Source organism: Vigna angularis, chromosome 2 (genome assembly GCF_016808095.1).
Source record: "Vigna angularis cultivar LongXiaoDou No.4 chromosome 2, ASM1680809v1, whole genome shotgun sequence".
Classification (NCBI taxonomy): Eukaryota; Viridiplantae; Streptophyta; class Magnoliopsida; order Fabales; family Fabaceae; genus Vigna; species Vigna angularis.
The window spans coordinates 46,359,089-46,385,025 of record NC_068971.1 but is presented as its reverse complement, the minus strand read 5'-3'; the positions used below and the strand labels follow the sequence as shown (position 1 = coordinate 46,385,025).

General features: G+C 31.2%; 4 protein-coding genes across 6 annotated transcripts; 1 reads left to right on the top strand and 3 right to left on the bottom strand.

Annotated features, from left to right (window-relative positions):
* The first annotated feature begins 609 nt into the window (after positions 1 to 609).
* Positions 610 to 4,634, top strand: LOC108329459 (33 kDa ribonucleoprotein, chloroplastic). Its single transcript, XM_017563667.2, has 4 exons — positions 610 to 1,141; positions 1,282 to 1,383; positions 3,845 to 4,153; positions 4,257 to 4,634. The coding sequence occupies exons 1-4, from the start codon at positions 728 to 730 to the stop codon at positions 4,383 to 4,385; spliced, it is 954 nt and encodes a 317-aa protein (XP_017419156.1). The 5' UTR covers positions 610 to 727; the 3' UTR covers positions 4,386 to 4,634.
* An 821-nt stretch (positions 4,635 to 5,455) lies between these two features.
* LOC108326818 (uncharacterized) lies at positions 5,456 to 12,578 on the bottom strand. Of its 3 annotated transcripts, none has more exons than XM_017560391.2 (12): positions 12,480 to 12,578; positions 12,372 to 12,392; positions 12,202 to 12,302; positions 11,849 to 11,906; positions 11,715 to 11,758; positions 11,566 to 11,646; positions 11,264 to 11,334; positions 11,033 to 11,143; positions 10,524 to 10,606; positions 9,913 to 10,129; positions 9,546 to 9,629; positions 5,456 to 6,054 (listed from the first exon to the last, which is right to left on the bottom strand). In XM_017560391.2, exons 1-12 carry the CDS (start codon positions 12,499 to 12,501, stop codon positions 5,988 to 5,990), a joined length of 960 nt encoding a protein of 319 aa, XP_017415880.1. In that variant the 5' UTR covers positions 12,502 to 12,578; the 3' UTR covers positions 5,456 to 5,987. The 3 variants fall into 3 exon arrangements, with proteins under 3 accessions (XP_017415880.1, XP_017415883.1, XP_017415881.1); XM_017560392.2 differs by lacking the exon at positions 5,456 to 6,054 and adding an exon at positions 6,061 to 9,462 and having other exon boundaries at positions 12,480 to 12,566; XM_017560394.2 differs by lacking the exons at positions 12,372 to 12,392; positions 12,480 to 12,578 and having other exon boundaries at positions 11,547 to 11,646; positions 12,202 to 12,282.
* A 3,448-nt stretch (positions 12,579 to 16,026) lies between these two features.
* On the bottom strand, positions 16,027 to 18,386 carry LOC108327587 (syntaxin-121). The gene is made up of 2 exons (XM_017561276.2): positions 17,466 to 18,386; positions 16,027 to 16,711 (listed from the first exon to the last, which is right to left on the bottom strand). The coding sequence occupies exons 1-2, from the start codon at positions 18,004 to 18,006 to the stop codon at positions 16,359 to 16,361; spliced, it is 894 nt and encodes a 297-aa protein (XP_017416765.1). The 5' UTR covers positions 18,007 to 18,386; the 3' UTR covers positions 16,027 to 16,358.
* A 5,203-nt stretch (positions 18,387 to 23,589) lies between these two features.
* On the bottom strand, positions 23,590 to 24,615 carry LOC108328813 (syntaxin-121). Its single transcript, XM_017562701.2, has one exon. It carries the CDS (start codon positions 24,554 to 24,556, stop codon positions 23,717 to 23,719), a length of 840 nt encoding a protein of 279 aa, XP_017418190.2. The 5' UTR covers positions 24,557 to 24,615; the 3' UTR covers positions 23,590 to 23,716.
* Between the last annotated feature and the right edge of the window lie 1,322 nt (positions 24,616 to 25,937).

Below are 25,937 nucleotides of genomic sequence, written 5' to 3'. Positions count from 1 at the left end.
TGTACTTTGTGAGTTGTATGTTGTGTAAGTTTGAGAGTTTAAAGTGTTGTCTGTGTATTTGTGTGTTCTGGAAAGTAATCTAGAAAAAATACAAAGAGTATATATTTCGTCGTACCAGTGAAATATCTAGTTTTATGGGTTTCGAAAATTATATAATTTTTGAGTTATTATTGAGTGTAATAGTATATAGGATGATATAGGATGAGATCTGGAGGTGGGTGTATAAAACTGGTGCATTGTTGGGTGATATAGGATGGAATAGTATATTGGGTGATAAAGTCATTTACATTTCTCTCTGCATTTAATTCTTCAAACAACCATTTATGTTTCTCTCTCTGCATTTAATTCTTTCAGTCACCTATTTATCAAACTGCACAACTCACTTACAACTCACTTAGGTTTGGTCAGGATGGTATTTGCAACTGTTGTGTTTTTAACGGTATGAGCGAAAATGACCGAATTAAATATTTTTTAACGAAATATGAGATCTTATTGAAATTTTTTAAAAGATATGATCACTTTGAACTAAACCCTTAAAAGTTAGGATAAAATGATGAATTAAATCTAAAAAAATTGATAAAAAAGATATTGATGCAAGGAAGTGAGAGTACCATCTCGAAGTGTTCCCAAGCAAAGGAACCTTATCCTGCTAAGTAACTCTGCAGGAATAACAATTCCATACTCAATTCTGAAAAAAAACAATCCTTTTTTCTCTCTCAGACACTAAATGGCTACTGCAGCTTCTTTTTCCTCTTCTGTCTGCAACAGAATATACAACCTTTCCCTCACCCACTCTTCCATTTCACGCACCTCCAACTTCCCTCAGAGACCCATTTTCCAAAAACCACCCAATCTTAGCCACAAGTCCCAAAATTTCAGTCTTTCATTTCTTCCACTTCATCGTCTGTCCCCACCGTTCGCCACCTTCGATGGTTTGGAAGTGGGTCAAGACATCACAGAGTCCCGACAAGACGAACCGGTAACAGAAACCTCTGAAAAAACAGAACAAGAGGAAGAGCGAAAAGTTTCAGACTCGAACGACGATGCCGGGAGGCTCTATATTGGAAACTTGCCATATTCAATTACTAATTCCCAATTGGCAGAGCTCTTTGGAGAAGCTGGTAGCGTGGTGTCTGTTGAGGTTTCTTCTTTTCGCCATTTTTATTCTCCCTTTTCACCCTTTTCATCCTTTGTGCTTATTTTTCTGCTTGATTGATGAATTTAAGGTGTTTATGGTGCAATCTAATGCTGGTCCGTATTTCGATTGATTCAATTTTATAGATTGTGTATGATCGTGTCACGGGTAGAAGCAGGGGATTCGCATTTGTCACAATGGCAACTGTAGAGGATGCTAAAGAGGCAATTCGAATGTTTGATGGCTCTGTAAGTTTCAGTACATTACCTGCTATATAATTTTGTTATTGAAAGATGCTAGTAAAACACCCTCTACACTCCAATTCATGTAGGTCCTACCACATGTGTGGGTCTTATTCTACATTTAGCAGGTTTCATTCCCAAATAAGCGAACACTTGAATTACAATCAATAGGTGAAAATGTGTTGCAAAGAGTGTGAGAGTGTATTATTAGAACGTTTTAATGGTTTATTTGCTCAATGTTCATAGTCATATTTCCAGCAGGAGTAGCTGCTTTTCTAATCCAATAATTTGTTTTTTCCTACGGTCTTTAATCAAAGTAGTGATAAACATTTCCAGGAGTTTGTTCTGATTTACTGAGTTATCAAAGATGATCAAGTACTTATATTATGAAAATGAGTTAAGGGAAAATGATTCAATTTTCCCGAGAAATGGAAAAAAAATCCAGTTTGCGTAGGGTTTTCTTTCCTTGTGGCACTATTTATACTAATTCCTCCATTTTATATTGTGGTTTTAGTGTTAAAAAAATCATATTGGTGGTTGTTATCACATTTCAAAGAAATATTATACAATCTCTTCCAGTTTTGTCCTCTTAATAAATACTATTGTCTTGGCAATACTTGATGATGCAATCATCAAAATGAAAAAGTAGATTAGGATATTTTAGCACAATTGATTAACTTTGCTACTAAAAGAAGATTAAAAGAAAAACAAGGAATGTACTGATCATTGTGTATATCATTTTTATTGAGGAAAATACTTCCAGAATAGTTTGCTGTGACTTGATTTCCATTTGGCAGCTTGATACAGACAGGATTAATTTTATGATATGAAGTGAAACAAGAGAAAAATAAACAATTGTCAAGTGTCCAAAGATTAAATGAAGGAAAGTTACCAATATGTGCTGACATGTTTGGAGATGTTGATGTAGAAGAGATGACTGAAACTTGATTTGAAACACTGCTACTAGATTTAGACTGTTGTAATAGTGCTAACAAAGCTTGACACTGCTTAGGAGTAAAACCAAATTTCCGAGGCTGCAACTCTGCCTTTCAATTTTCACGATCCTGTTCACTAAATCTCGATTTTGAAAAACTGGATTAGTTTGACTTTGATCATGGGTCTGATTATTAAATTTGAAATGTGGGGGAAAACCATGCTTTCTGCTGCAAGTATCAAAGGTACTATTTTTCCAAAAGGATTGCAGACTTTAGAACTATTGCCTCTTCCATAGCTTCCCTTTTGAGGTACATGGCCTCTTCCATAACCAGAACCTCTTCCACAGCTTGCAATGTTGTTCTTATAGACTCCTTTCACATTTGCTTTGGACTGATTAGATTGATCACCAAAAATCTGTCTTTCTCGCTTCATAATAAGAAATAAGACTTGACTCAAGGATGGCTGGGGATCCATCAACAGAATGAGTTCTGTCCCTTTAGAAACTTAGTAAAGTGATCTTGTGTAACATTCCAAGGAGCACTACAAGTGCACTTGAAAGCACAATAACTAGCTGGTGATGGGAGGAAAAAATTGAGTTCATCCCTCAGGATTTTGGTGAAATCAACTGTAATGCTCAATTCTCCTAGTTTGAAAGAAGAGATCTTCTCCTGAAGATTGGAAATGTGAATCATGACCCCTTGTAAGAACCTTTTACTTCAAGTTATTCTATACGTCAAAGGCATTATCCATACAAATAATGCTTTGGACAATGATGATGATGAAACAACTTTGAGAATCCAACAAACAATCAACATATTGGCTCTTTGCAATGCTGGAAATGATGAGTTGGTAGAAGTAGGAGCTTCTATGGTTCCATCAATGAAACCTATTTTATTTTTTGAAATGAGCAAGACCAACGATAATAGTTTGGTTCCAAAAGAACTTTTGGGACAACGATGAAGGAAGGATTGCCAGATGAATTAACAAGGTATGGAGAACTGAGGTTTTGTTGGGCATCAATAACTGATCCATGAATGAATTTAGCAATCAGAACTCTAAATTATAACAGAAAATAAAGATAAAGGGATTCAAGAAAATATCAGAGAATGAGGAACTTTTCTCTCTGCAAATTTGTGTTCAGAGGTCTTGTGTATATGTACAGGCACTGCATAAATGCTATGCGTCACTGAAAATAAAAGAATAAGTACAAAAAGGAAATTTGCAATATTGCGGAGCAATAGCAGAATTGTTGAGTTGTCCTTTGTAACAGAATTGCTGAGTTGGTATTAGTAGCTCTTGCATCCTTATCATTTGATATATGATTTTATATTTTCCTTGCCTTACAATAATTCTGGATGACAATTTGTTCTACCAGAAGATCTCTCTTATTTTGTGGTTGGTATTGTGATGTTGGAGATATCTTATAAAAAGCAATACTCAAATTATTTTATTAAAAGCTTTGATGAGATCTGATCATTCTAATCTAAATTGTGACCTAAATGGTAATATTAATGACTGTTTGGGTGAGCAGCAAGTTGGTGGTAGGACTGCGAAGGTAAACTTCCCAGAGGTACCGAAAGGAGGGGAAAGATTGGTAATGGGGGCAAAAGTGAGGAACAACTACAGAGGGTTTGTAGACAGCCCTCACAAGATCTATTGTGGAAACCTTGGGTGGGGAGTGAACTCACAGGGTCTTAGAGAAGCTTTTGCTGAGCAACCAGGCGTATTGAGCGCCAAAGTCGTCTATGAGAAGGACAGTGGAAGATCTCGAGGTTTTGGCTTTGTTTCTTTCACAACTGCCGAATCTGCAGCAGCTGCCTTGGACTTTATGACTGGTGTGGTAAGAACATTTTCGGTACATCAATTTTGCAATTTCAAGTTCATCTTATGATATCGGTCTGATTATGTAACTACATTCCGTCTGAATGTGATACGTTTTTCAGGAAGTACAAGGTCGCCCATTGCGGTTGAATTTGGCTGAAGCTAGGGCAGCATCATCTCCTCCAGTACTTGAGGATAATGCAGGAATCAATGTTGAAAGCTCGGAATTGGTCTCAAGTGCCAGAACATAAAGCAATTTAATCGATCAAAATTTTGCCCGCAAAATTCACTTGGCAAATTTCCTGTCAACTTGCCCGTCATATCCGTTATACAATAAGTAGATCCTCAGGCAGTTGTGAAATGTATTTTTTATTGAACAACTAACGATCATATCTATATGGGGGTCGATGTTAATTACACTGTTTGTAATTATGAAAGGCTAGCTTTCAGAGTTTGGTCAACTAATAATTTATTGAAGTGAATTCTTTTTAAGTCCTAAACTCTTGTTGAGGGTGAAATAATGACAAAATGGAAGCCAAGGCGACAGATTAGAGTCACTATTTCGCTACGAGTGCTAGCTGAAAGTATGAGCATGTTAAAGGCAATAATTCTTCGAACCAGCTTTCATTTAAGCAAGCGATTAATTCAAGTCATTTCTATATCGTCATTACTTTACACATAATTTCAGTAGTACCCAGACTGATGATTACCAAATAACCCAGAAGTTTGGCAGCTCTTTTTATGAGAATGATAGGGTAAATTTTCTAACCAATTGAAGTAATATATATATATATATATATATATATATATAAATCCAAAAGAAATAGAAAATATTTGATATTAAAGATGACAAATGGTTTGTTCAAACATATCACCTAATTGACACGAATTCTAAATGGACTCTTACTTTTAAATATGATATATATATAGTCCTACATTTGAATCAAGATTCACTTTTTTAAAAAGTAAAAACAATTAAAAGAAAAATAAAAAGTATTATATATAATTTAAATTTTTTAGCAATATTAATAAAATTAATTTTTATTCTAGGTATAATGACTACATATAAAAATTATAATTATAATAATACGCATGTTTTAATAAAAATACAACTTTTGATACTTATTTTTTAAAATAAAATTATTATTTTACCAAAGGAAAAGCTATAACTTTAGACGGCGATTCAACCTAAATCCATTGAGATTGTGCGATACTGGAAGCATAGAAAAAAAATTATGTAAGTCGCTTTAAATAATTTTCTAATCTGATAACGATTCATTCCTTCATGATAGCTCTGCTCGATATCACATTTTCAGATCAATGTCCATCATTGTCAACAACAGGTTTTATAATTAGTTAATTTAATAACTTTTTGAAACAGCATGATATGACGATGACAGTGACTGTTGCATCATCTTACACCAGGCTTGAGCAGTGGAACTCTACTGACTTAAAAAAAGGTGAAAAGCAACAAAAATGTTTGGAGGCAGCAGCACTTAAGAGACTGCAGATCGACCACCAATTAGCCTCCATCGATTTACTTCTTAACATGACATCCAACAAAAACATATCCACTCCATACGACATATCGAATCCTATTGGCTTCTGGTTTAGTACCACAGTTTCTTCACATTATAAGCTCATTAAAATACAATAAAATACAATAAAATAATTTGTCATACACTCATCAGATCGACCTCTGGGAATCAGTTCTGATTTGTCACTTCCCAAAGAGGACTGGACGGACAATCTCAGCTGCATTTCAAGGACACTTAGCTTTCTCAAGAAAATGCAGATATGGGTTACCGAACAGCTCCGAAGAAAAGCAAAGGTCAAGTCACTGGCAGGTCTGTTTAAGAAGGATTACCGCCAGCTAGTAGAGCATCAGCTGCAGAATCTAAGTCATGAGGGAAAAAAATCCTGCAAAGCAATATTTTTATTGGAGCTCCAGAGCGCATATTAGGAAAATATACATATGCACAAGCACACCCTACAGAATAACAACAGAGACAGTCCATATGGCAACGAGTCACGAGCAAATTTGGCAAGCAGCATGGTATTCAAAATCATTAGATGGTATTCTAGTACTGGTCCGAGACGCTGCCCATCAATCAAGACTTTAATCATCTAACAACTTAGCAATAAGTTAAGTTCAATTTTTTGAAAAAGAAAAATATGCATGAGGTCAATCTTCTAGTCCGAGACAAATTTGGCCAAGCCTAATGTAAATTGATGACCTAGATTTGTATTTTCACTTTCTTCCTATGATTATCATAGGCATACAACATGAGCATCAGATACAACACACAATGAAATACGAACAACATACTCTCTAACATAATCTTTTGAATATGCCATCTCCCCACAATTAATGATTCTCTTTACCAATTTTTGCGATTGTAAAACTTTTTTAACTGATACAAGAGCATGTTAGAGTGTTCTAGAACTTTCCCTATTACATAACGTTGATATGTCAATTCTTAAGAGATATAAAGGTTAGAATACATATTCAAAAATCTCTTAACAACATACTTACTAAACCAAGATAAACATAAAATGAGGAATAGTAGCAACATTCTCCATATTATTAACCGAAATTTATCAGAAATCACAACCTTTTACGAGTCTCGTTTCTCATTTAACGAGTCTCTCTTTTGATTTGGAAGTGAGACCCACCTAAAATTGTGATTTCCATACAATTTCGACCAATTGAAGAGAAAGTATTAAAGAGTGTTTGAGAGCTAGCATTCCTTGTCTAAAATAAAATAAAAAAATTGAAAACCCGAGTTTCAAAAATCTAAACAAAGAACTGACTTAGACATAACTAAATATAAAACAAAAGTTGTTAGTGAACTCTCGATTTCTTATTGCCCAGAAATAGGAATAGCATTAACTGCATCCCCTCCTTTAGTAAATAAGACCATTTCTATTTTTTTATTTTCAAGAGCCAATGAAGTGTGTATATTAGAGAATGTACTCCCTTATACATGTATTCTTTTTTCAAGACAAGCTTCAAATTAGTATGCACATAAACCCAGTGCTTTTGGGATTCAACATTTTTATCTTTGATGAGTGAATGGTTCTCCAATTCCTTTCACAATATAGAAACTAGGATGTGCACTATAGGCCCTAAAGCAAACTTTTTAAGGAGAGGACAAGAGAACCACGCATCACCCATTAAGATTTAGAATCTAATGTCCACCTATTTTCATTTGAGTCAAAGGAAGCATACTATTTTCTTTATACGAGGAATCATATCGTCATATTAAAGTACAACATTTTTTCTATTCTCAACAGTTGTGAAAAACATTTTCAAACCCTTGTTTCTTTACAATAAAATCTCATCATCCTCAAGGGGAAATTCTATTTGGAGCCACTTCTCACTATAATACCTATTCGTCCAGCAAAAGATAATAGATTACTTGTAGTAATAATCTAATCACTTATAATTATACTACTTATAAGTCAAATTTATTTAATATTATTCTTTTCGTACAATAGAGTGATATTTTTCCTAAATTGCCCCCAAATTATATTTATTGATAATTATGTTTAGGTTTAAAAGTCATTTTTATTTTAAATGGGAACATTAAATAAGGTTTAGGAATTGAAATTTGCTTATATTTGAATCCACCATATATGACTCATTTTCGTTTATATTTGAGTCCAGAGAGTACAAATATGAAGGAAAAGAGAACAGGATACTTCAACGTTTTATGAAGTTGTTTATAGACTTAATTGATAGGTATACCAAGAGTTGCACTTCCCTCTATTATTCACTATTTGAATCCTAGGTAAATATATAGTTAGTTAACTCCTGTAAGTAATCTACTGACTTTTGTAGGAATTATAGTGAAGAATAACTTCAAGAGGCTGACGAGATTTCTATGGAGAGGAATAAATGTTTAAAAAAAAATTACAACCGTTGAGATTAGAAAAAAGGATGTAATAGCATATGTCAATTTCTCATGAAAAACAAATAAGTTGACTATTTTTTTCTCAATTAAGACAATTGTTATTATCGTAGGAACTAGATTACCTGTTTCTTCATTCTGCCATTGCAAAAGAAACAAGTTAAATCATAAAATTGGTTTATAAGTGTTATTATGGGCTTATAACTGACTGATCGGGTAAGTGACAAAATAATTGGAAAGAACCGAGCGGTTGACATACCACGAAAGCATCTCTTGACCGCTCGGTCCCGACAACCATTAAGTAGAGTTAAGGCGCAATTAATGTCACAACGGCTACTGTCAAGCGGTTAAGGTTTGCATTAATGATCATTAAGGGGTAAATTAATTGGTCAGTTTCTTTTAAACTCTATAAAATAGGAGTTTAATTTCGAGGTAAACTTACTTTTGACTCACCGTTGAATTACTAAAGACCTACAAAGAAAGATTCTAACTTGAGCGTCGGAGTGTATTCTACAGGTCACCCCCACACACCGATCGGTCGCGCAGCGCCAAAATGTTTCGGTTGAATTGGGACGAGGATGTCGCCTAAGTGATGCTCCGGTGTGCCGAACGTTTGTCCTTGTGTGGGGGGTGACCTGCAGAATACACTCCGAAGCTCAAGTCAGAATCTTTCTCTGTAGGTCTTTAGTAATTCAATAGTGAGTCAAAAGTAAGTTTACCTCGAAATTAAACATAGAATTTAAAAGAATCTGACCAATTAATTTACCCCTTAATGATCATTAATGCAAACCTTAACCGCTTGACAGTAGCCGTTGTGACATTAATTGTGTCTTAACTCTGCTTAACGATTGTCGGGACCGAACGTTCAAGAGATGCTTTCGTGGCATGTCAACTGCTCGGTTCTTTCTAATTATTTTGCCACTTACCCGATCGGTCAGCTATAAGCCCATAGTAACAATACGCATTTTTATTTTTGAAAGATGAATTATACGTGCATGGAAGTACTAAGACATTGGACACTGGTGGAGTCATGCATATGCCGAGATAGCTTTGATGCTGCTAGAAATCTTGAAATGGAATCTTTTTTTCTTGAAAAAACATAGCTAGTTACCGAAATTATCCTATTTCTAGATAATGCACAACGAGAAAATAAATTGGTACTATTCCTATTTCTGGGAAATTAAGAAATTACTTGTAATTTCTATTTTATAGTTGGTAATGTAGAAGTATGTTTCTTGTTTGGATTTTAGGAAAACAGTTATTTATAATTTTTATTTTATATTTACCAATGTTTAAGAAGTATAGAAGTATATCTTAATTTGATTATTTTCAATACGAATACTATACATATCATATCCTATACTTTTCAAGAATTGACAAATTGGTGGATGAGTCATATCTGATAATGTTGTATCTGCGCATGATCAAAGACTAGTAATTGCACAAGTTCTTACTTCCATCAGTAATAGACCCAAGTCTAGAGACAAGCTATGTTACCTGCAAGTGTTATGGTATACTGTTCTGCTGAGGTTAGCCACGTCAGTGATGCCTTTACAGCCAGCAACAACTTCAAGAACTTGCCTGAAAAATTGCAATCATGATTATTTGAAGAGGTATAATTCTATGCATAATGTTAAATTCATTTAGTTATAAGTATAGGATAGTCTTATAACGTAACAAGAAGGAAAAAACTAGCAAATCATGCCGAGGGTTTCGATTCTAGTAAACTTGAATATTGATTTCCTAACTACAGTTACATTGAATAGAAGATATTCCTTGTGGCTATGGTGCCAAAGCCATATTGAAGCAGTTAATAAACTAGGAAGTTGTCACAAGCCAGCTTAAACAAAACCATCCCACTTACTTAACTAAACAAGGTTCATTTCGGCCTTTAACAATGCACTCTTGATCATACTTCTCTTTCTTCTTAGAAGGCCATGTAGATTTAACAAAACCAATTCCTGCATGAGTATTCTTGATTTCACAGTATGGTGAGTCTGTCTCAATCATCATTCTTTCAATAGGTATACCCTTAACAACATCAAGGTTCTCAGTTGTCTTCAGAGAGCACCCATTTATGCCTGCCACAGGACCAAGGTAATATTGATGAGATTTAACTGGATTTCTAGTACTCAATCACTACAATCCAATATCTGAAACAGAAATTTTGTGCAACTTTTAACAAGGAAAATTAAACACACCAATATCCTCTCCAGAAACACGTAATTAGCCTTTACATATTGAACTCATAAATTTTACGTTTATTTTTGTGTTTCCTTTTCTTTTTTTAGTATCCAAACATCAGAACCAATGATATGAAAACAGAAATCTTTCTCAAGGTATATTCATCTTTTTATCTCAACAAAATTACAATTAGAACAATAAAATCCTATCTTTGAAAAGGAAAAGCCTAATATCAGACATATCAAGGTAACTTCAAATTGGTCAAAAGTAATCCTTCAAAAGGTGAATTACCTATGTACATTTTATCAAATGAGAGAAGCTTAATGCTATCATCCATACTACCAGTAAAGGAATGGGTGACTCCGGCAGTGAACCTGATGTACAGGTAAAAATGGTTAAGACAACTTACATTTTGAATTGATTATCTCATAAAATACAAGGAATAGAATAAAACACATGCGCTGACGTATATTAAGCTCAAAAAATGGGTAAACGAGATATAAAATTTAATGTTACTTATTCTATTTTTGCAAATAATGTTTGTATCATGTGTGTTGTCAAAGGCCTCAATGTTGCACGTTGTCTATAAGGGGATCTTAAACCGTTTATATTTATTTTCCCCTTCATTCCTGAAGTTGAAAGCAGAAGTACCACAGCCTAGATGGCCATGGTACAGTCAACTCTCACAATTAAATTCATCTTCACAAAATAAATAGAATGATAAGCTAACCATTAGATAAATTAAAGCTGCAGGATTAGAACTTTATTAATTTGAAAACAGTGAGATCCAGCAATCTCACCTGTCCTTATTTTTCTCCACTATTTCACAGAAATCTGCAGCAGCTTCTCGCATGTGCAAAAACATAGGCAGTTTTGTGGTATGTGCTAATTCAAATTGCTTCTCGAAATACCTTGCTTTCACAGATAAAAAAAAATATGATTTGTCGATGATTTTAATATATTACAAAAATCAATAAAAGAGAAAACGAATATGAGGCATATCTAATTGAGACTATGGAGAGATTGCATACTTCTTTTGAATCTCTGCTGGGCAAAAATGAAGCCTGTCATAGTCCAATCCACATTCTCCAATAGCAACCACCTTGCATATGAAGAGAAGTAAATATGATATGACAGTTATTTCTAAGTACTTGGGTAGTTTCTGAACTAGGAACACAAGTTCTGCAACTATATGAGAACAACGTACACAATGAAAATGTTTAGTGAGTATGTTTATTACAAATGAGATGGAACTCAACTATGCAGATCTTAGATGTCTAGTTAAAATTTAGAGATGTTTGATAGTTGTCTTACCACAAGTGTATAACCATACCTTTCCTTTCTGAATTCCGTCTTTAGCCAAGGACAAAAGAGCTTGAAAATGCTTCTCTGGATCTCCACTCTCCTCAAATTCCTGAACCAATAGACTAAGTCATAGTTACAAACACTTCCATAGAAAAGTTCCTAAAGGAGAAAAACAACCTTGCATCGTGTTGGATGCACACCAACGGTGCAGAAAAGTCTTCCTATAAGTGATCAATAAATCATCAAATTAGTGAAAATCCACATTCTTCATTTGAAAGTCATCAAGAGAAAGCAATGTTAATAAGACAAACCATCTGTTTCTGCAATTGCAAGTGCTTCCCTTGATTCTTCAAGAGACCCACCAGTTACCTGCAACACAAAAAGCAAGTCCTAACTGACCAGAAACTATTCAAACATAAAACACAGTTCATAATTTATGTTATCAAACTGGTGTCGAAAAATCCTTTGTCCAATCAACAGCTTTAAATTTAAATACCCGAAGCATCTCTCGTTGTCCCAATTGAAACATATAATATCTTCTTAAACTTTCAATTTCATAACTCTGAATTTCTCTTAATTTGCTCAATTAATGATTAAAGCAAAACTAACATTCGTAATAAAATTTGACATTACAGACATGAAAGGTTGGTTAAGAAAACATTACAATAATTCGGGTGACGCCAGCAGCCCAAGCCCTGTTCAAAACGGTTGCAATATCGGAGACGTGACATTGCTTGCCGTGGTAGATTCCCTTGAACATGCCATCTGCAGTTTTTGGAATTAGATAGAGAATAGGCGAATGACGAACAAAAAATGTTTGATGAAATGCCTCACCGGTGAAATTGACGGCTATATCTGCATTTGTGTTCGTTGTAGAACAAAAAATGGTTAATTCACTTGAATTAGAATCTGAATCGAAAAGTGAGGAAGCGTGTTACTTACCTATCATTCGAATGCCTGCCATGATTGGTTGGCTTGCGTGCTCAACAGTGAGGAGCAAGTGGAGTTTAGTTCGTTGGTAAATGGAAGAAGGAGAATAGCTTTTATGTAGAATTTTTGCCTTTCTCATTGAATTTTAAAATATATTTTATTCATAAGGATAACCATTTTTTCAATTAATTTTTTTTAGTAGAAAGTAAATATATATTAGTGGATGGATTTATAACAATTTACCATTCTTATTCAGTTAATCTAGTAAGACTTATTTACTAACTTCAACTCTTTTTATCCCATAATCCAACATTTTTCTTTTGTTATGTAAATGCGTTCTTCAATGCATATTTACTTATTTTTTATATCATAAATACATTTTTTATTTTCATTACTATATAAACTTTGTTTATTTATTATGTAAAGTAATTTAGTAAGACTCATTAACAAGTTAAGCATTCCTGCTTAAACAAGTGTTTATATTTGTCCTTAAAGTAACAACTAGTAACCTTTCTTAATAACTATATATATTAATTAAGGAAGTGGGAATAAAATAAGTTTATTCAGTAACTAATATTTTTCACTTTAAAATATCTTATAACAAAATATATTATTTAAACAAAGTTTTAAAAAAAATTAGAAATTTATGAAAGTATTTTTAAAATTAGAATTATAATTTCTTTTAAAATGTAAGAACTTGAAATCATTTATTCCCTTTACTTGTTTTGTACTTATTTGTTTTTTATTTTTCTTTTCTTTCTTCTCGTTCAAACAAAGTTTCATTAATCAAAATGAAACGTAGTTAGATTTGATTTTAGTCGAATAATATAAAAGTAAAATGTAATAGCAAGTATTTCATTTAAAATTTATAGTAAGATGACTAAATTTTCTCTTTAAACACAGAGAAAAAGCAAAGAGTCCTCATTGATCTTGAGTAAAAAAATATGGTTAATGTTGATCAAATAAGAACTTCTATTAACGTTAATAAAAAATTAAATTAGTTTATATCAATGAAAAATTGTGTTCAATATTAGTAAAAAACATTGTAGTTGACTAATAAAATCATGACTAACGCTAATCGAAAAATAACACAACTCTATCATGTGTTGATTGAACTGAAGAAATGATCAATTAATTAAACCATTGAGAAAAAGATGAAAAGAATATACATAAATATGAAAAAAAAAATCTTATTTTTTTTAGTAAAATTTTTAATTTTATAAATAATTACATTACTTTCATAAATTTTAAAAATTTTAATTTCCATTAAACAAGTTATCCGTACAACCTAATTTATTACAACATTCCAAATTTTACATATCCTAAGAAACGGATGTAATGATTTTTTTTAAAATATTCACGTAACTTTACTTAATTTTATTTAATTTTTAACTTGATTTATTTTTTATATATATATATATTAAAATTAAAAATGATTATTTAACATATGAAAATAAATAAAAATTATATAATTCTTTTGAAAAAAACAAATCATTGAATCCGTCGAAAACAAGCCTATCACTATTAGAAAGTGGATCATGTTACTGATCAACTTCTTTACCACCTACATCTTCTCCTCCTATTGTTCTAGACCCTGATATTTTTTCTTCTCAACTAGTTTCTATCACAAAGGAAATCAATCAGGCCAAAATATAAATTATCTTATCTGCAGAACTATCATTGCAACATGTTATCTACTTTTTCTGTCACTCAGTCATCCACATGTACCCTATATCTATCTCTTCATGTCACTCAGTCATCCACATGTACCCTATATCTATCTCTTCATATATCTCATATAATGTATTATCATTTCTTCATAAATCATATGTCCTTAATCTTTTCCAAGTTAGTGAACCTAAAACCTATAACCAAGCCATCAAATATGATTGTTGGAGAAATGCCATGGATCAAGAAATTGCAGCTTTAGAAAATACCAAAACTTGGGTTTTCATTGATCTACCTTATGGAAAGCAACCTATTAGATGTAAATGGGTATACAAAATAAAGAGGCATGCTGTTGGGAGTATTGAACGATACAAGGCAAGGTTAGTAGCCAAAGGCTACATACAACAACAAGGCTTAAAGCACATTTCTTAATATGATATCAGAGCCAAAGGTTAAAGCCTATCCTAGCGAGATCTATGTGGGCATTCTGTTACACCCGTTGTCGGGCCACTATCGGATCACCCATTAATTCTACTCTCACGTTCGAGATGTCTATACCTTAGCGTGGATGATGTGTGTTGAAAGTCTCACATCGACTAAAGATAAGGCCAAATTATAATATATAAGTGGGGTGCAAACCTCACCTTACAAGCTGATTTTGTGGGATTGAGTTAGACTTAAAATCACTTTCTAATATGGTATCAGAGCCATGGTTAGAGTCTATCATAACGAGATCTATGTGAGCATTCTGTTTCACCTGTTGTCAGACCACTATCTGACCACCCATTAATTCTAGCGAGATAAGATCAAATTATAATATATAATACATTTTAGCAATGTGTACCGGATTTTAGTAGACAAAAATATTCTTATATACCATGGATTCTAAGTTTTAAGGTTAAGGGTATTTTAATAATTTTCATTCTCAAAACTAAAAAAAAAAAAAAAAGAAACCCCCAAACCCTTACTCATCTCACCTCTCTCATTCCTTTCAACCTTTTCTCTTTTATCTTTCTCATTCTAATCTTTTCTCTATCATCCCTACTGTAGTCCAATCGAAAAAATCAGAAACACTTGTCTTTAAACAATCTTACAAAAAAAATGATTTTATAATGAGTTTTCATTTTATAATTTTTGTCGTATATAATTTTATCTAATTTTCACAAGTATAATGACATCAAAGGAATTAGTAATTGGCCTGGAAAAAATCAGAAACACTCGTTATTAAACAATTTCTTACAAAAAATGACTTTATAATGAGTTTTCATTTTATAATTTTTGTCCTATATAATTTTATCTAATTTTCACAAGCATAATGACATCCGAAAGAATTGGTAATTGGTCTGGAGGGTTTTTTTAGAGATTATGATTTAACGGCAAGTGTTTTTGATTTTTTCAATTGGGGCTACAGTAGGGATGACAGAGAAAAGATTAGAGTGAGAAAGATGAAAGAGAAAGGGTTGACAGGAATGAGAGAGGTGAGTAAGGGTTTGGGGGGTTTCTTTTTTTTTTTAGTTTTGAGAATGAAAATTATTAAAATATCCTTAACCTTAAAACTTAGAATCCATGATATATAAGGATATTTTTGTCTACTAAAATCCGGTACACATTGCTAAAATGTACCAACTGAAAAACAGGCGTACGCGCGTTAATAAACCCTATATATATATATATATATATATATATATATATATATATATATATATATATATATATATATATATATATATATATATATATATATATATATATATATATATATATATATATATATATATATATATATATATATATATATATATATATATATATATATATATATATATATATAACACGTACACCACATGAAATATATATCCAAGGTAAATCATAGGTCACGCCTACAATATATATATATATATACACTTGTTAACATGAACAACATCACCCCACCGTAACCCTTTCTTCCATTCTCTTCTCTTTACCCTTCTTTGAAAGAGGCCAGGAGGAGATAAAAGGGCTTTAGCTTCAGCCTTCATATGCAAGTAAAAGTTCCATTGTCGGAAAATTCCTCAAACAGTCGTTAAACAGCGGCAAGGAAAAAGTATACAAAACGTTACCAAAATACATATACGATCACAGAATGAAAGCCATTTTCACACGGGAAGAAGGTCAAATGAGCTTTGACATCTCTTCACCTTGCCACCACTATCAATAATCACACAGTTTGACATGAAAACCTGATCAACTTCTGAAAACAATGGGGAGAACTATGACCAAAACGATAATGAAGAGGAGTATGGCAAAGCAGGTCAAGTTACGGGTGTTTTTCTGATGATTCTTCACAACCTGCAAATGATGCACACCTTTGATGACGGAGGAATTTGCAAGCGCCATGTGGCTCTCTATGTCATCCAAGTGTTCACCCTGATGTTGAACCAACACTGCCATGTCCAAGAACACTTGGTGCAGCTCGTGTAGACTTCTCTCTATCTCTTTCACCGTGCCGTGCCTCTCCTGAATCTCTTGGATGGTGTCCATGATGCTGGCTCGCCCTTGCTGCTGGATGGCTTTCTGTAAGAAACTTTCACTCTCACCTGCTCCATCGCAATGTCATCACATACGTGTCTCATGGTGCCACCAATTTTACACAGTAGTCAAAAAGGTCATAAAATAAGAAAAAGAAAACAAGAACACAAAATTTTGTTTAACCTAATTCACTTTGTGCATGAAATTAATTTAATGATCGCTATCTGGCTAAATTTTTGGCGCAAGCAATTAAATGTGGACTATTCATATAAATTTAATGACAGAAAATATATTCCCAATATCAGAAAAAGGTTTTATTTGATATGCATACCGAGTTATGCATTCAACAAGAACAAGACAAATTTCTTTTCTCCTCACTTGGCGGTGAGAGCTGTTGTTTCAATTTCTCCCTATGTTTCCGATAAAATAATATACTTCGAAACTGAAATGCTTTACTGAAAGGCCAAAAACTGAGCAAGATAATCATACTAATGAAAAAGATCTTAGTTTACATGATAATCACACCATTAATAACTTTTTATGGAATATATAAAATGATAGTAGTTAGATTGAATGAATTTAACTCTTATTTAAGAGGGAAACAGTTTTTTAACAGATTAATTTACTAAAAAGAGCAAAACTTTGTATGAACCTTTTGTTATTGTTCCTCAATCTCAATTCAATTTCACCTTTCTATATTCTATGCTAATTTGTAGTGCACAGATTCTTCAAATAAAGCATATATTGTAATTAAGAATATATAATATTAAAAGTACCCATGCATTGAATTATCTCAGAAGAGAAAATGTGATTATTTGTTACCCGTAGAGATTAGGAGATCAATGGTGTCAGGATCAGGGTTCTCTCCGGTGACAGCGTAGTATCTACGTTGCACGGTGTCTCTGTACTCGTACGATATCTGCTCCCTCAGCTTATTAAAACTCTCCATGGACTGTTTCAGATTCTTGGTCAAGGCTCCGACCAGTGCGGTTCGGGTCCGGTGGGAGTACGAACCGGGTCCGCAGTCGGCCAAGGAGAGGGTGGCTTGGTTGGCGCGGTGGAGAGCCTCCAAGCGAGTCTTCACGAGCTTGGCTTTGGTGAGAGCAAGAGCGACGTCCAGGTCCATGCGAGACCGAAGCTCCCTAACGCCCTTGGGGCTGTGAAGCGCTTTTCCGTTTTGGTTTGAGGCACGGAGACTTAGGTGGAGACGCTCTAGCTCCTTCAGTTCTTCCTTCACCGATTCCACTTCTTCGAAGAACTTGTCCAAGTTCATGCAACTTTGTGTTATTTCAATCACGTGCTGCCCTTCTTGTTGTTGCTGCTGCTTTCCCTTTGAGAACAAACTCGATAACAAGTCGTTCATTCTATTGATTCTCTCCTTCGTGCCTTAAGATAACAACACAAGGTAAAGAAGAAATCTTTCTTATCCAACTCTAACAGGGTTGTCACTTTTGTATGATGCTGTCTGCAACAGGAGAAAAAAAAAAGTCTTTTGAGATAACAGATTTGAATCACAAAATCGATCTTATTAACTCGAGCATAATTGTCTTTTACATAAGGTAAGAAGAAAGGTCCGTTTTTTGTTCTCGTAGATTCTGTGTATGATAAGAGAAGGAATAAATAGTAAAAGGGCAACAAATGAAGGAAAAGGATAGCAAATAAAAGGGTTGTGTTGTGTTATATAGGGTGGCTAATGTTGCATTGAAATTGAAGTTGGTGGTGGATACCCCCTTGTACTTGGAGAGGGAGAGAAACAGAAAAAAGATTATAATTATCTGGTCAAATGAATGTTCTTGGAAAATTATTATATACTTGAAGCATAACTGAGGAAGAAATAAACAGTAGAAGATGAGAGGAAGCACCCCAGAAATAGACGGAAGAGGGAAACGATTCGTTAATTAGTTGAGAGAAAGAGTTCTGGTTTACTACTTTAAGTCATTAACTAGTTATGTATTAACTGTATATAGTAGCTAGTTTGTCTGAAACTAGGGTTGAAGTGTGGTGTTCTACGGCGTGTACCTGCTGAACACGAAGCTTCCTATGAATACTTGGTCCTTCGTTTCATCGGTACGAGGCTTATCTAAACATAAACTTGTTTAGATATTTTTTTAGTGTTAATTCCTCTCTTTGAAGATAATGTTTTTTACATCGTATAATTAACGTGATGCTATATATTATAGTAGCAATTTCAAATTAAGAGTATTACAAATTAAAAAAATAAGAACGACATTTATTAAATAAAAAATTACGACTCTCAAATTTTATAGTTTTTAATTAAATTTATCCCAACTAGTAGTTTTCTAAATTTAATTTTTTAAAAGTATTTTTATGTCTTCCTTTTTAAATATAATTTGAAAAAAAGAAGAAGATATAACAAGTAAAATCATTTAAAAAACTATAAATAAAGAAATTGTGTTCCAAAGCGAGTCCCCAAAATGACATTTTTATAGAAAAAATTGAATTTTATATATATATATATATATATATATATATATATATATATATATATATATATATATTTTATATTCATATTTATAAATAGAGAACCTTTATTTAATGAAAATAGGCAAAAAAAATTATTTTCATTTATTCTCTGGTCATTTATATTCTAAAAAGTTTATATTTTGGTAACATTAAAAAACTCATATTTTCTAATTAAAATTTTGAAGTTAATTAGTCGTGATTTTTCTTCAACGTTATTTCGTTTATATTTTTAAGTTAATTTATTATTCAAATTTTATATCGTATTATTTTTATTATGAACTAGAACAACTAAATATCTTGAGATTTACTTCATTGATTTGACTTCATTTTCAAAAGTCAGTGTATAATATATGATTTTTATAGTATAGAGATTATAATTAAAATGTTACTCGTGGATATAATTTTGAAAGAAGTAGTTTTTCTTACTAAGAAATGACAAAAATATATGAAAAAAGAAAATACAGATAACAAAGAAGATGAAAATGTATAATACTATTGTAGAACTAAAGATTGGTCTCAATAATATTTATCATACATCAAAACATTTTGTTGAATTATATGCTCTATAAGGTTCATAACAATAATTATATTAAAAAATAACAGTTTTATTTATTTTTAAGTACAAAATTATTATAATTAAATATTCCATATCATTATAATTAAATGTAAATGGAATCTCTTTGAAACCAGATTAATTATAATAAATTTAAATTCCAATATTTTAAAAACTACTTTTTATGTACATCTTAAGTAATAAATATATTGAAAATATTCCTTTTAATGTATTCTTAAGAGATAATAATGTCAATAATACAATGCAGTCTAGGCAAACTCAGGTTGGATTGTTAAATAAAAAGTTAAACTGCGATAAACTTCATTGGATTAAGATGAAAATTAGATTAAATCTAAACCTTAATCATATCTTAAGTATCATCTATGTATGTAAATTGAGAGCCCGTTACAAATATGAAACGTGCCATCTCCCTTTTTGTCCACACTGTACAGGTTAAATGTACATTCATAAGTAGCTAATACATAATAAAGTATACAAATAAAAGCAAAAGATGGTTTGATATTATACTTAAATATTTTCTTATACGATTGACAATAAAGGCCAAACAGTTCTTACAGTAGCTAGTCATAGATTTTTTATGTCTTCAAATTTTATTTTCGTTAATTTTATTTAAATTTTACTCAGATAATTAATATGGGTTTGGTGTTTAATAATTTTCATACATATTAGAAGAAAATAATATTAATTATAGTTAACTTTAAATATAATTATAAAAGAAATTTTTTTATCTTTTATATTTTAAATATAAAATCTCTAATATTAACATTAAAACATGTAATAATTAATAAGATAGAATACATATTTAATTATATTAACAGAATTTAAACAAAGTAAAACTAATATAATTAAAGTGGTTTAAGATTATATTTCTTTTTATTAGCCTAAAAATAAGAATAAAAGTGTTCATACTTATTTTATTCAGTATATTTATTATTTAGTCTTTGAATTATAGAATGATATCTCTGAAACTTTATATTTACATACGGAACTTGACTTGTTTTGTACTCAAAATATTTAATTTTACAATTGGAGAAAAACATGTTAAATGTTTTAACAAAAAAATATTAAAAAAATTAAATAGTATTATATTTAAAAAATTGAAATTAGTTATTAACTAAATCACTAAAATTTATTAATTTTGTGATTACAAAATTATTACATAGGATTATATCAAGTAATACGTGTGATTGGTCCAAGTGTACATGTTAATCTTTGGATTTTAAGTTTGAGCTTTACGTATAAAATGACTCTGACTATAGAAAAGTTACCACTGCATCATGTCAGGAATGTTCCAACTTTAAATAACTCTTTAATTCGTCCTAAGGGTTTGGATAACCATTCAAGATTGATTAATTTAACCACTAAAGCATAAGAAAATTTTAATGAATAGACTTGTACAACACAATATATATTACACCAAACAAAGTCATGATATATAATATATTATACATAAATATTAACATCAGCCCTATGATATTGATTTTTAGTAACTAGAGAATAAACCAGGTTTATTAATAAAAGACATTTATTACACTTATATTTCTAATGTATATAATAAATAACTATTTTCTTTATAAAATATTATCACTTTTAGATCTTTAAATTAACTTTAAAAATGGTGGTATAGCAAAACTATATGTGTTATTTTCTTAGCTGGTGGGGTTATTTCATTTCATTATATATGTGCCCATATTCACACTGCTTTTGATTTTATTGTATTTACCAAATTTACCTTATTTTTCCATTTAAAAAAAGTTTGAAATCATTTAAATTTTTCATACATCAAGTGTAAAATTAAAAACAAAGTAACATATATTTATTTTAATTTACATAAAAACAAAATTAATTATTTATACTTTCATTGTGATAAATAATATTATATTTAATTAATACATTTTAAAAAAAACAGGTTATGCATTGACAATATAAAATAATTTGATATCATCATTCTATCAAATATTACCATAATAAAATTGTTGAATTTTACATTAATTATATTGAAAGTCAAATTTTTTTATTATTTACAGATTGAGAGTATAATTTTTTTAATAGTGGAAAACCATTTAACTCTTTTAAAAATTAAACTGGAAAAATTATGAAAACTTTGAATGTTTTAAATGTTGAGAACTTCACGTTATAAAACCTAAAGGTAAGTGTTTGTTTTCCTTATCCACACGCTACATCATTGAGAGCGACTACTAAAATTAGATGAATTTTTCATATAAAGTAAAGTTAAAAATAATTATCTTCTCTCTTGCATCTTGTCTTTTCTCGCTATTTTTTTATTTTGTAAGATTGTTTTTTTCGATTTTGTATAAAAGTTCACAAAAATAAATGTATGTACATTTTCTGGTAAATTTTATAAAGTTCTGCAAATGTTTTATAAAAAAAATTCTCACCAAATACGAAAATTTCTAGTATTGTCTAATTTTTAACTTTTTATTTTACTTAAACGTGGAAAAAAAATTTATCGTCAGCTTAATTTTAATGTTCTTATTAATGCTTTTCTAACTATTTTTTTCAATGTATTCGTTAAACATAATGATAATTTTATATACAAGCTATTAAAAAAACTTTTATCAGTCAAATTATTCATCCACGTACTTTCATTTTATGATAAAAACAAAACCTATTTTTATCATTTTTTGAGTATATGAAAAAGGAAAGTAAAGTTCGATGGTTTTAATTTTTATTAAGGAAAACGAAATAAGAAATATTTAAAAATAAAACAAAGTAAGAAGAGTTTTAATTTTTTATATGAGACATTTTTTATTTTAATTTTTTAATCTCAAGAATGAAATTGAAAAATTAAATAAAGAAATAAATAAGGAAACGAGGAGTACGAATAAACATAATAGAGTGATTAATTGGTAGCTTATATCATAATTAAACTAATCCCACGTGCCAATTTATCCCTAGGAGATAAAAGTAGCAGGTATATATATATTCACATCATGGAAATTTCGGTATTTTTTTTTTTTGCTTTATTAAAAAGGAATTGGAATTAAAACTCAAATAACTTATAATTTGATTAATTTGCCATTATGTGGAAATGATGCCTAGAGTTCTATACGATAAAATTTTAACTCATAATTACCAAACTAGGAATTCTTACGATAAAAGTTATGGATTAAATATTTTTTGGTTCATTCGCCTTTTAATTTTTCTGTTTTATTTTATTATTATTGTTATTAGTTTTATTAACATTTTTCCTATTTAAAGATAAAAATATGCCTAAAATGATGTTTGTAGTGATGGAATTATGATATCATCCCAGGTCAGGTAAAAATGTGATCTTAAGTCAATAAATAATGGAGGATGTATTTTTTTATAAACTAAATTAGCATGAAAATACAAATTATTCAATTTGTTTTTAGTTCTAAAATAATAGTATAACTACAACATTAATATCTTAAATATAAAAAGATTTGTTATATAAAATAAGATCTTATTTGAATTTAAAATAAAAGCATACTAAAAAAAATAATTTATAAAATTTAATTTAACTTTTTAAAATAATAGAAAATCTTATAATTGAAAAAAAAATATGATTCAATTTAAAATTGAATTTTAAAACAATAATATTTTTACATATCAATCTTTCTTTTTAATATGGGTTAAATAAATATAAATGTGTATCATCTTATTGTTATAAGAAAACTAATATAAAAAAATAATATATATATTAAATTTAATATACATATTTTCGTACTCCATTTTAAAAAAATATATATATACATTGACTCTGTCAAACTACCTACCACCTAACTATATCTTAAAAGAAAAAAAAAATGATGACTGGAAAAATAAAGTTTCTAAATCTACTCAACAGAAGTTACAGAATAAACAACATTTTTGGTCTCGCTAATGGCAGCAGATGTAGAATTAACCTTTGGTGAACTTGTAGAGTTGCTTCCAAATAATGTTGAAATCAATCACCCCACCTTGTAACTTGATATTGATCCCAAAACATAAAATGTTGAATGGTAATTAGGTTAAGTTGTTGTAGGTTGTATTACTTTCGCCATGGTCTGACAAAAAAGAGCACGACGAACAACACAATTGCCAGAAGAAGGATAATAGCACAGTAGCCCCATTTACGGTGTTTTTTTTGCTCCTTCCTTGCAGTTTCCAGATTCTGAGTCCCATTCCTGACGAAGGAGTTTGTTCTTGCGACCTGGCTCTCTATGTCATCCAATTGCTCCCCTTGAGATTGAATCAGCACTGCCATGTCAAGGAACACCTGGTGCAACTCCTTCAGATTCCTCTCTAACTCTTTCATCCCATTATTCCTCTCTTTTATTTCATTAATACTCTCCTCAACTCTTCCTCTACCCTCCTCAATCGCTCTTTCTACTAAATTCTCACTCTCACCGGAAGAGATCAAGAGGTCGAGGGTTTCGTCGTCGGGATTTTTGCCCGTCACGGTGAAATATTGGCGCTGGACGGTCTCACGGTGTTCTGCATTTATCTGGTCACGGAGTTTATTGAAGCCGTCCAAGGAGTCCTTCAGCTTCTTCCTCAGGGAGAACACCAAGGAGGTTCGGGACCGGTCGGAGGACGAACCCGGTCCACAACCAGGGAGGCTCCGGTGGTCGGCGTTGGCTCGTTCAAGCGTCTCCAACTTGAACCTGATGACCTTCGCGGTCTCCAGAGCGAGTGCCACGTCAGCTTCCATGGCGAAGCGAAGGTCCTTCACGGCTTTACCATTGTGAAGGGTCTTGCCTTGTTCGTGAGACCTCTTCAGATTCTGCTTCAACCGCTCCACCTCATTCAGCTCTTCCGTTATTGCTTCCACGTTGCCGAAGTACGTGGCCAGGCTCGTTGCTCCATCGTCGTCGTCGCAGCCTGCCATCTCGATGACACTGTGAGCCGACGATGGCGGAAGTCGGTTGCTGCGGCAGGAGGAGGTGGTGGACAACAAGTCGTGCATTATTGTTTCACGTAAGCGATTTCGTGATTTCACTTTAAATGAAGTTCAGAAAGTGTTATGATAAAAAGAGAATTGAGAAAGAAAGAGTTTATGATAATTAATAAGAAGAAAATATATAAGATTGGAGAAGAAGATAAAGGAAATAGATAATTAAAATTGGGTTACATTAGATCAAATAGATGGCAGATATTTCTGTTTTTATTTGTTTTTTCCTTTTGAAATAATAACAGATATAATCTGATTTATTTTGAAAAGGTTTGACGGCAATAAAGCATATTACAATAATACATATGAAAATATCTGAAAAATTCAATTTCATCTTTTAGATAAATATTGTCATAACTTTTAAATTCAAAAGTTACTTTGAGAGAAAAGATATTAATGTAAATCCAAATTCACCTATTATTATTTTTAATGTGTTTTTTGTTCAAATTTATATGATTAAACTTGTTTTATATCTTCCCATTTATTTATTTTGTTAACTTATTAAGAGTACGAATTTTAAAAATAATAGTTTGTGCCATCATTTACATTATTTTATTTATTTATAAGGGAAAATTTGAAGTTATGGGCCAATTAAAGAGTATGCAGTATCACAAAGAAGATACGCAAAATAACAGAGTAAAAATAATAAATAATTTTTTTATTGTTATGACAATATTATTAATATTATTTATTTCTTTTCTCTTCCTTTTTTATTTATTAAGCATGTGAAGCAGTCTTTTTCACTTATTATCTATTTCTATTTTTTTTTCTTTCTTAAATCTTTTTCCTCTATTTTATCTAATACAAAGAACCTTAAAAATCAGGTGTGATGTATCAAATATGGATATTTTTTACATGATTTGTGTAGATGGTGGAGTTGAAAGTGAAAATAATTAATAGATATGTTTTAGATGTCATATGGTAAACATGTAATATTTAGTTTAAATGCAATAGAAAATGAATAATTGAAAAAATATATATAAGAAGAAAATAAAAATAAAGGTAGTTTATAATAAAAGAGATAAAAGTAATATTTTTTATTATAATATTATTTTATTTTATTTTATTTTCATTTATCATACAACTTTTATAATATATGAGATACCTTCTAACATGAAAAAAAAAATGGCCAAATTATGAAACTATGGTGACTTTAACCCACATTTCACTTATTTCGATTGGAAAAAACCACTGCAGAACTTTTCTTTCTGCATTTCACCTCACTGAGCATAGGGTAGAAGATCACCTGCCATGCATAAAAAAAATTGCATTAATGAACAGCAATAAAAGCTAAACTAAAACAACAACAAAATTAATT

Bases quoted from the DNA above. Each gene is read 5' to 3' on its own strand.
- LOC108329459 (XM_017563667.2), top strand. From the start codon at position 728: ATGGCTACTGCAGCTTCTTTTTCCTCTTCTGTCTGCAACAGAATATAC. The intron at 1,142-1,281 runs GTTTCTTCTTTT...TCAATTTTATAG, and splicing joins GTAGCGTGGTGTCTGTTGAG to ATTGTGTATGATCGTGTCAC. The intron at 4,154-4,256 runs GTAAGAACATTT...TACGTTTTTCAG, and splicing joins TGGACTTTATGACTGGTGTG to GAAGTACAAGGTCGCCCATT.
- LOC108326818 (XM_017560391.2), bottom strand. From the start codon at position 12,501: ATGGCAGGCATTCGAATGATAG. The intron at 11,335-11,565 runs GTATGGTTATAC...TTCATATGCAAG, and splicing joins ACGGAATTCAGAAAGGAAAG to GTGGTTGCTATTGGAGAATG. The intron at 11,144-11,263 runs GTATGCAATCTC...TGTGAAAGCAAG, and splicing joins CCAGCAGAGATTCAAAAGAA to GTATTTCGAGAAGCAATTTG.
- LOC108327587 (XM_017561276.2), bottom strand. From the start codon at position 18,006: ATGAACGACTTGTTATCGAGTTTGTTCTCAAAGGGAAAGCAGCAGCAA. The intron at 16,712-17,465 runs GTAACAAATAAT...GCGATGGAGCAG, and splicing joins TGATCTCCTAATCTCTACGG to GTGAGAGTGAAAGTTTCTTA.
- LOC108328813 (XM_017562701.2), bottom strand. From the start codon at position 24,556: ATGGCAGGCTGCGACGACGACGATGGAGCAACGAGCCTGGCCACGTAC.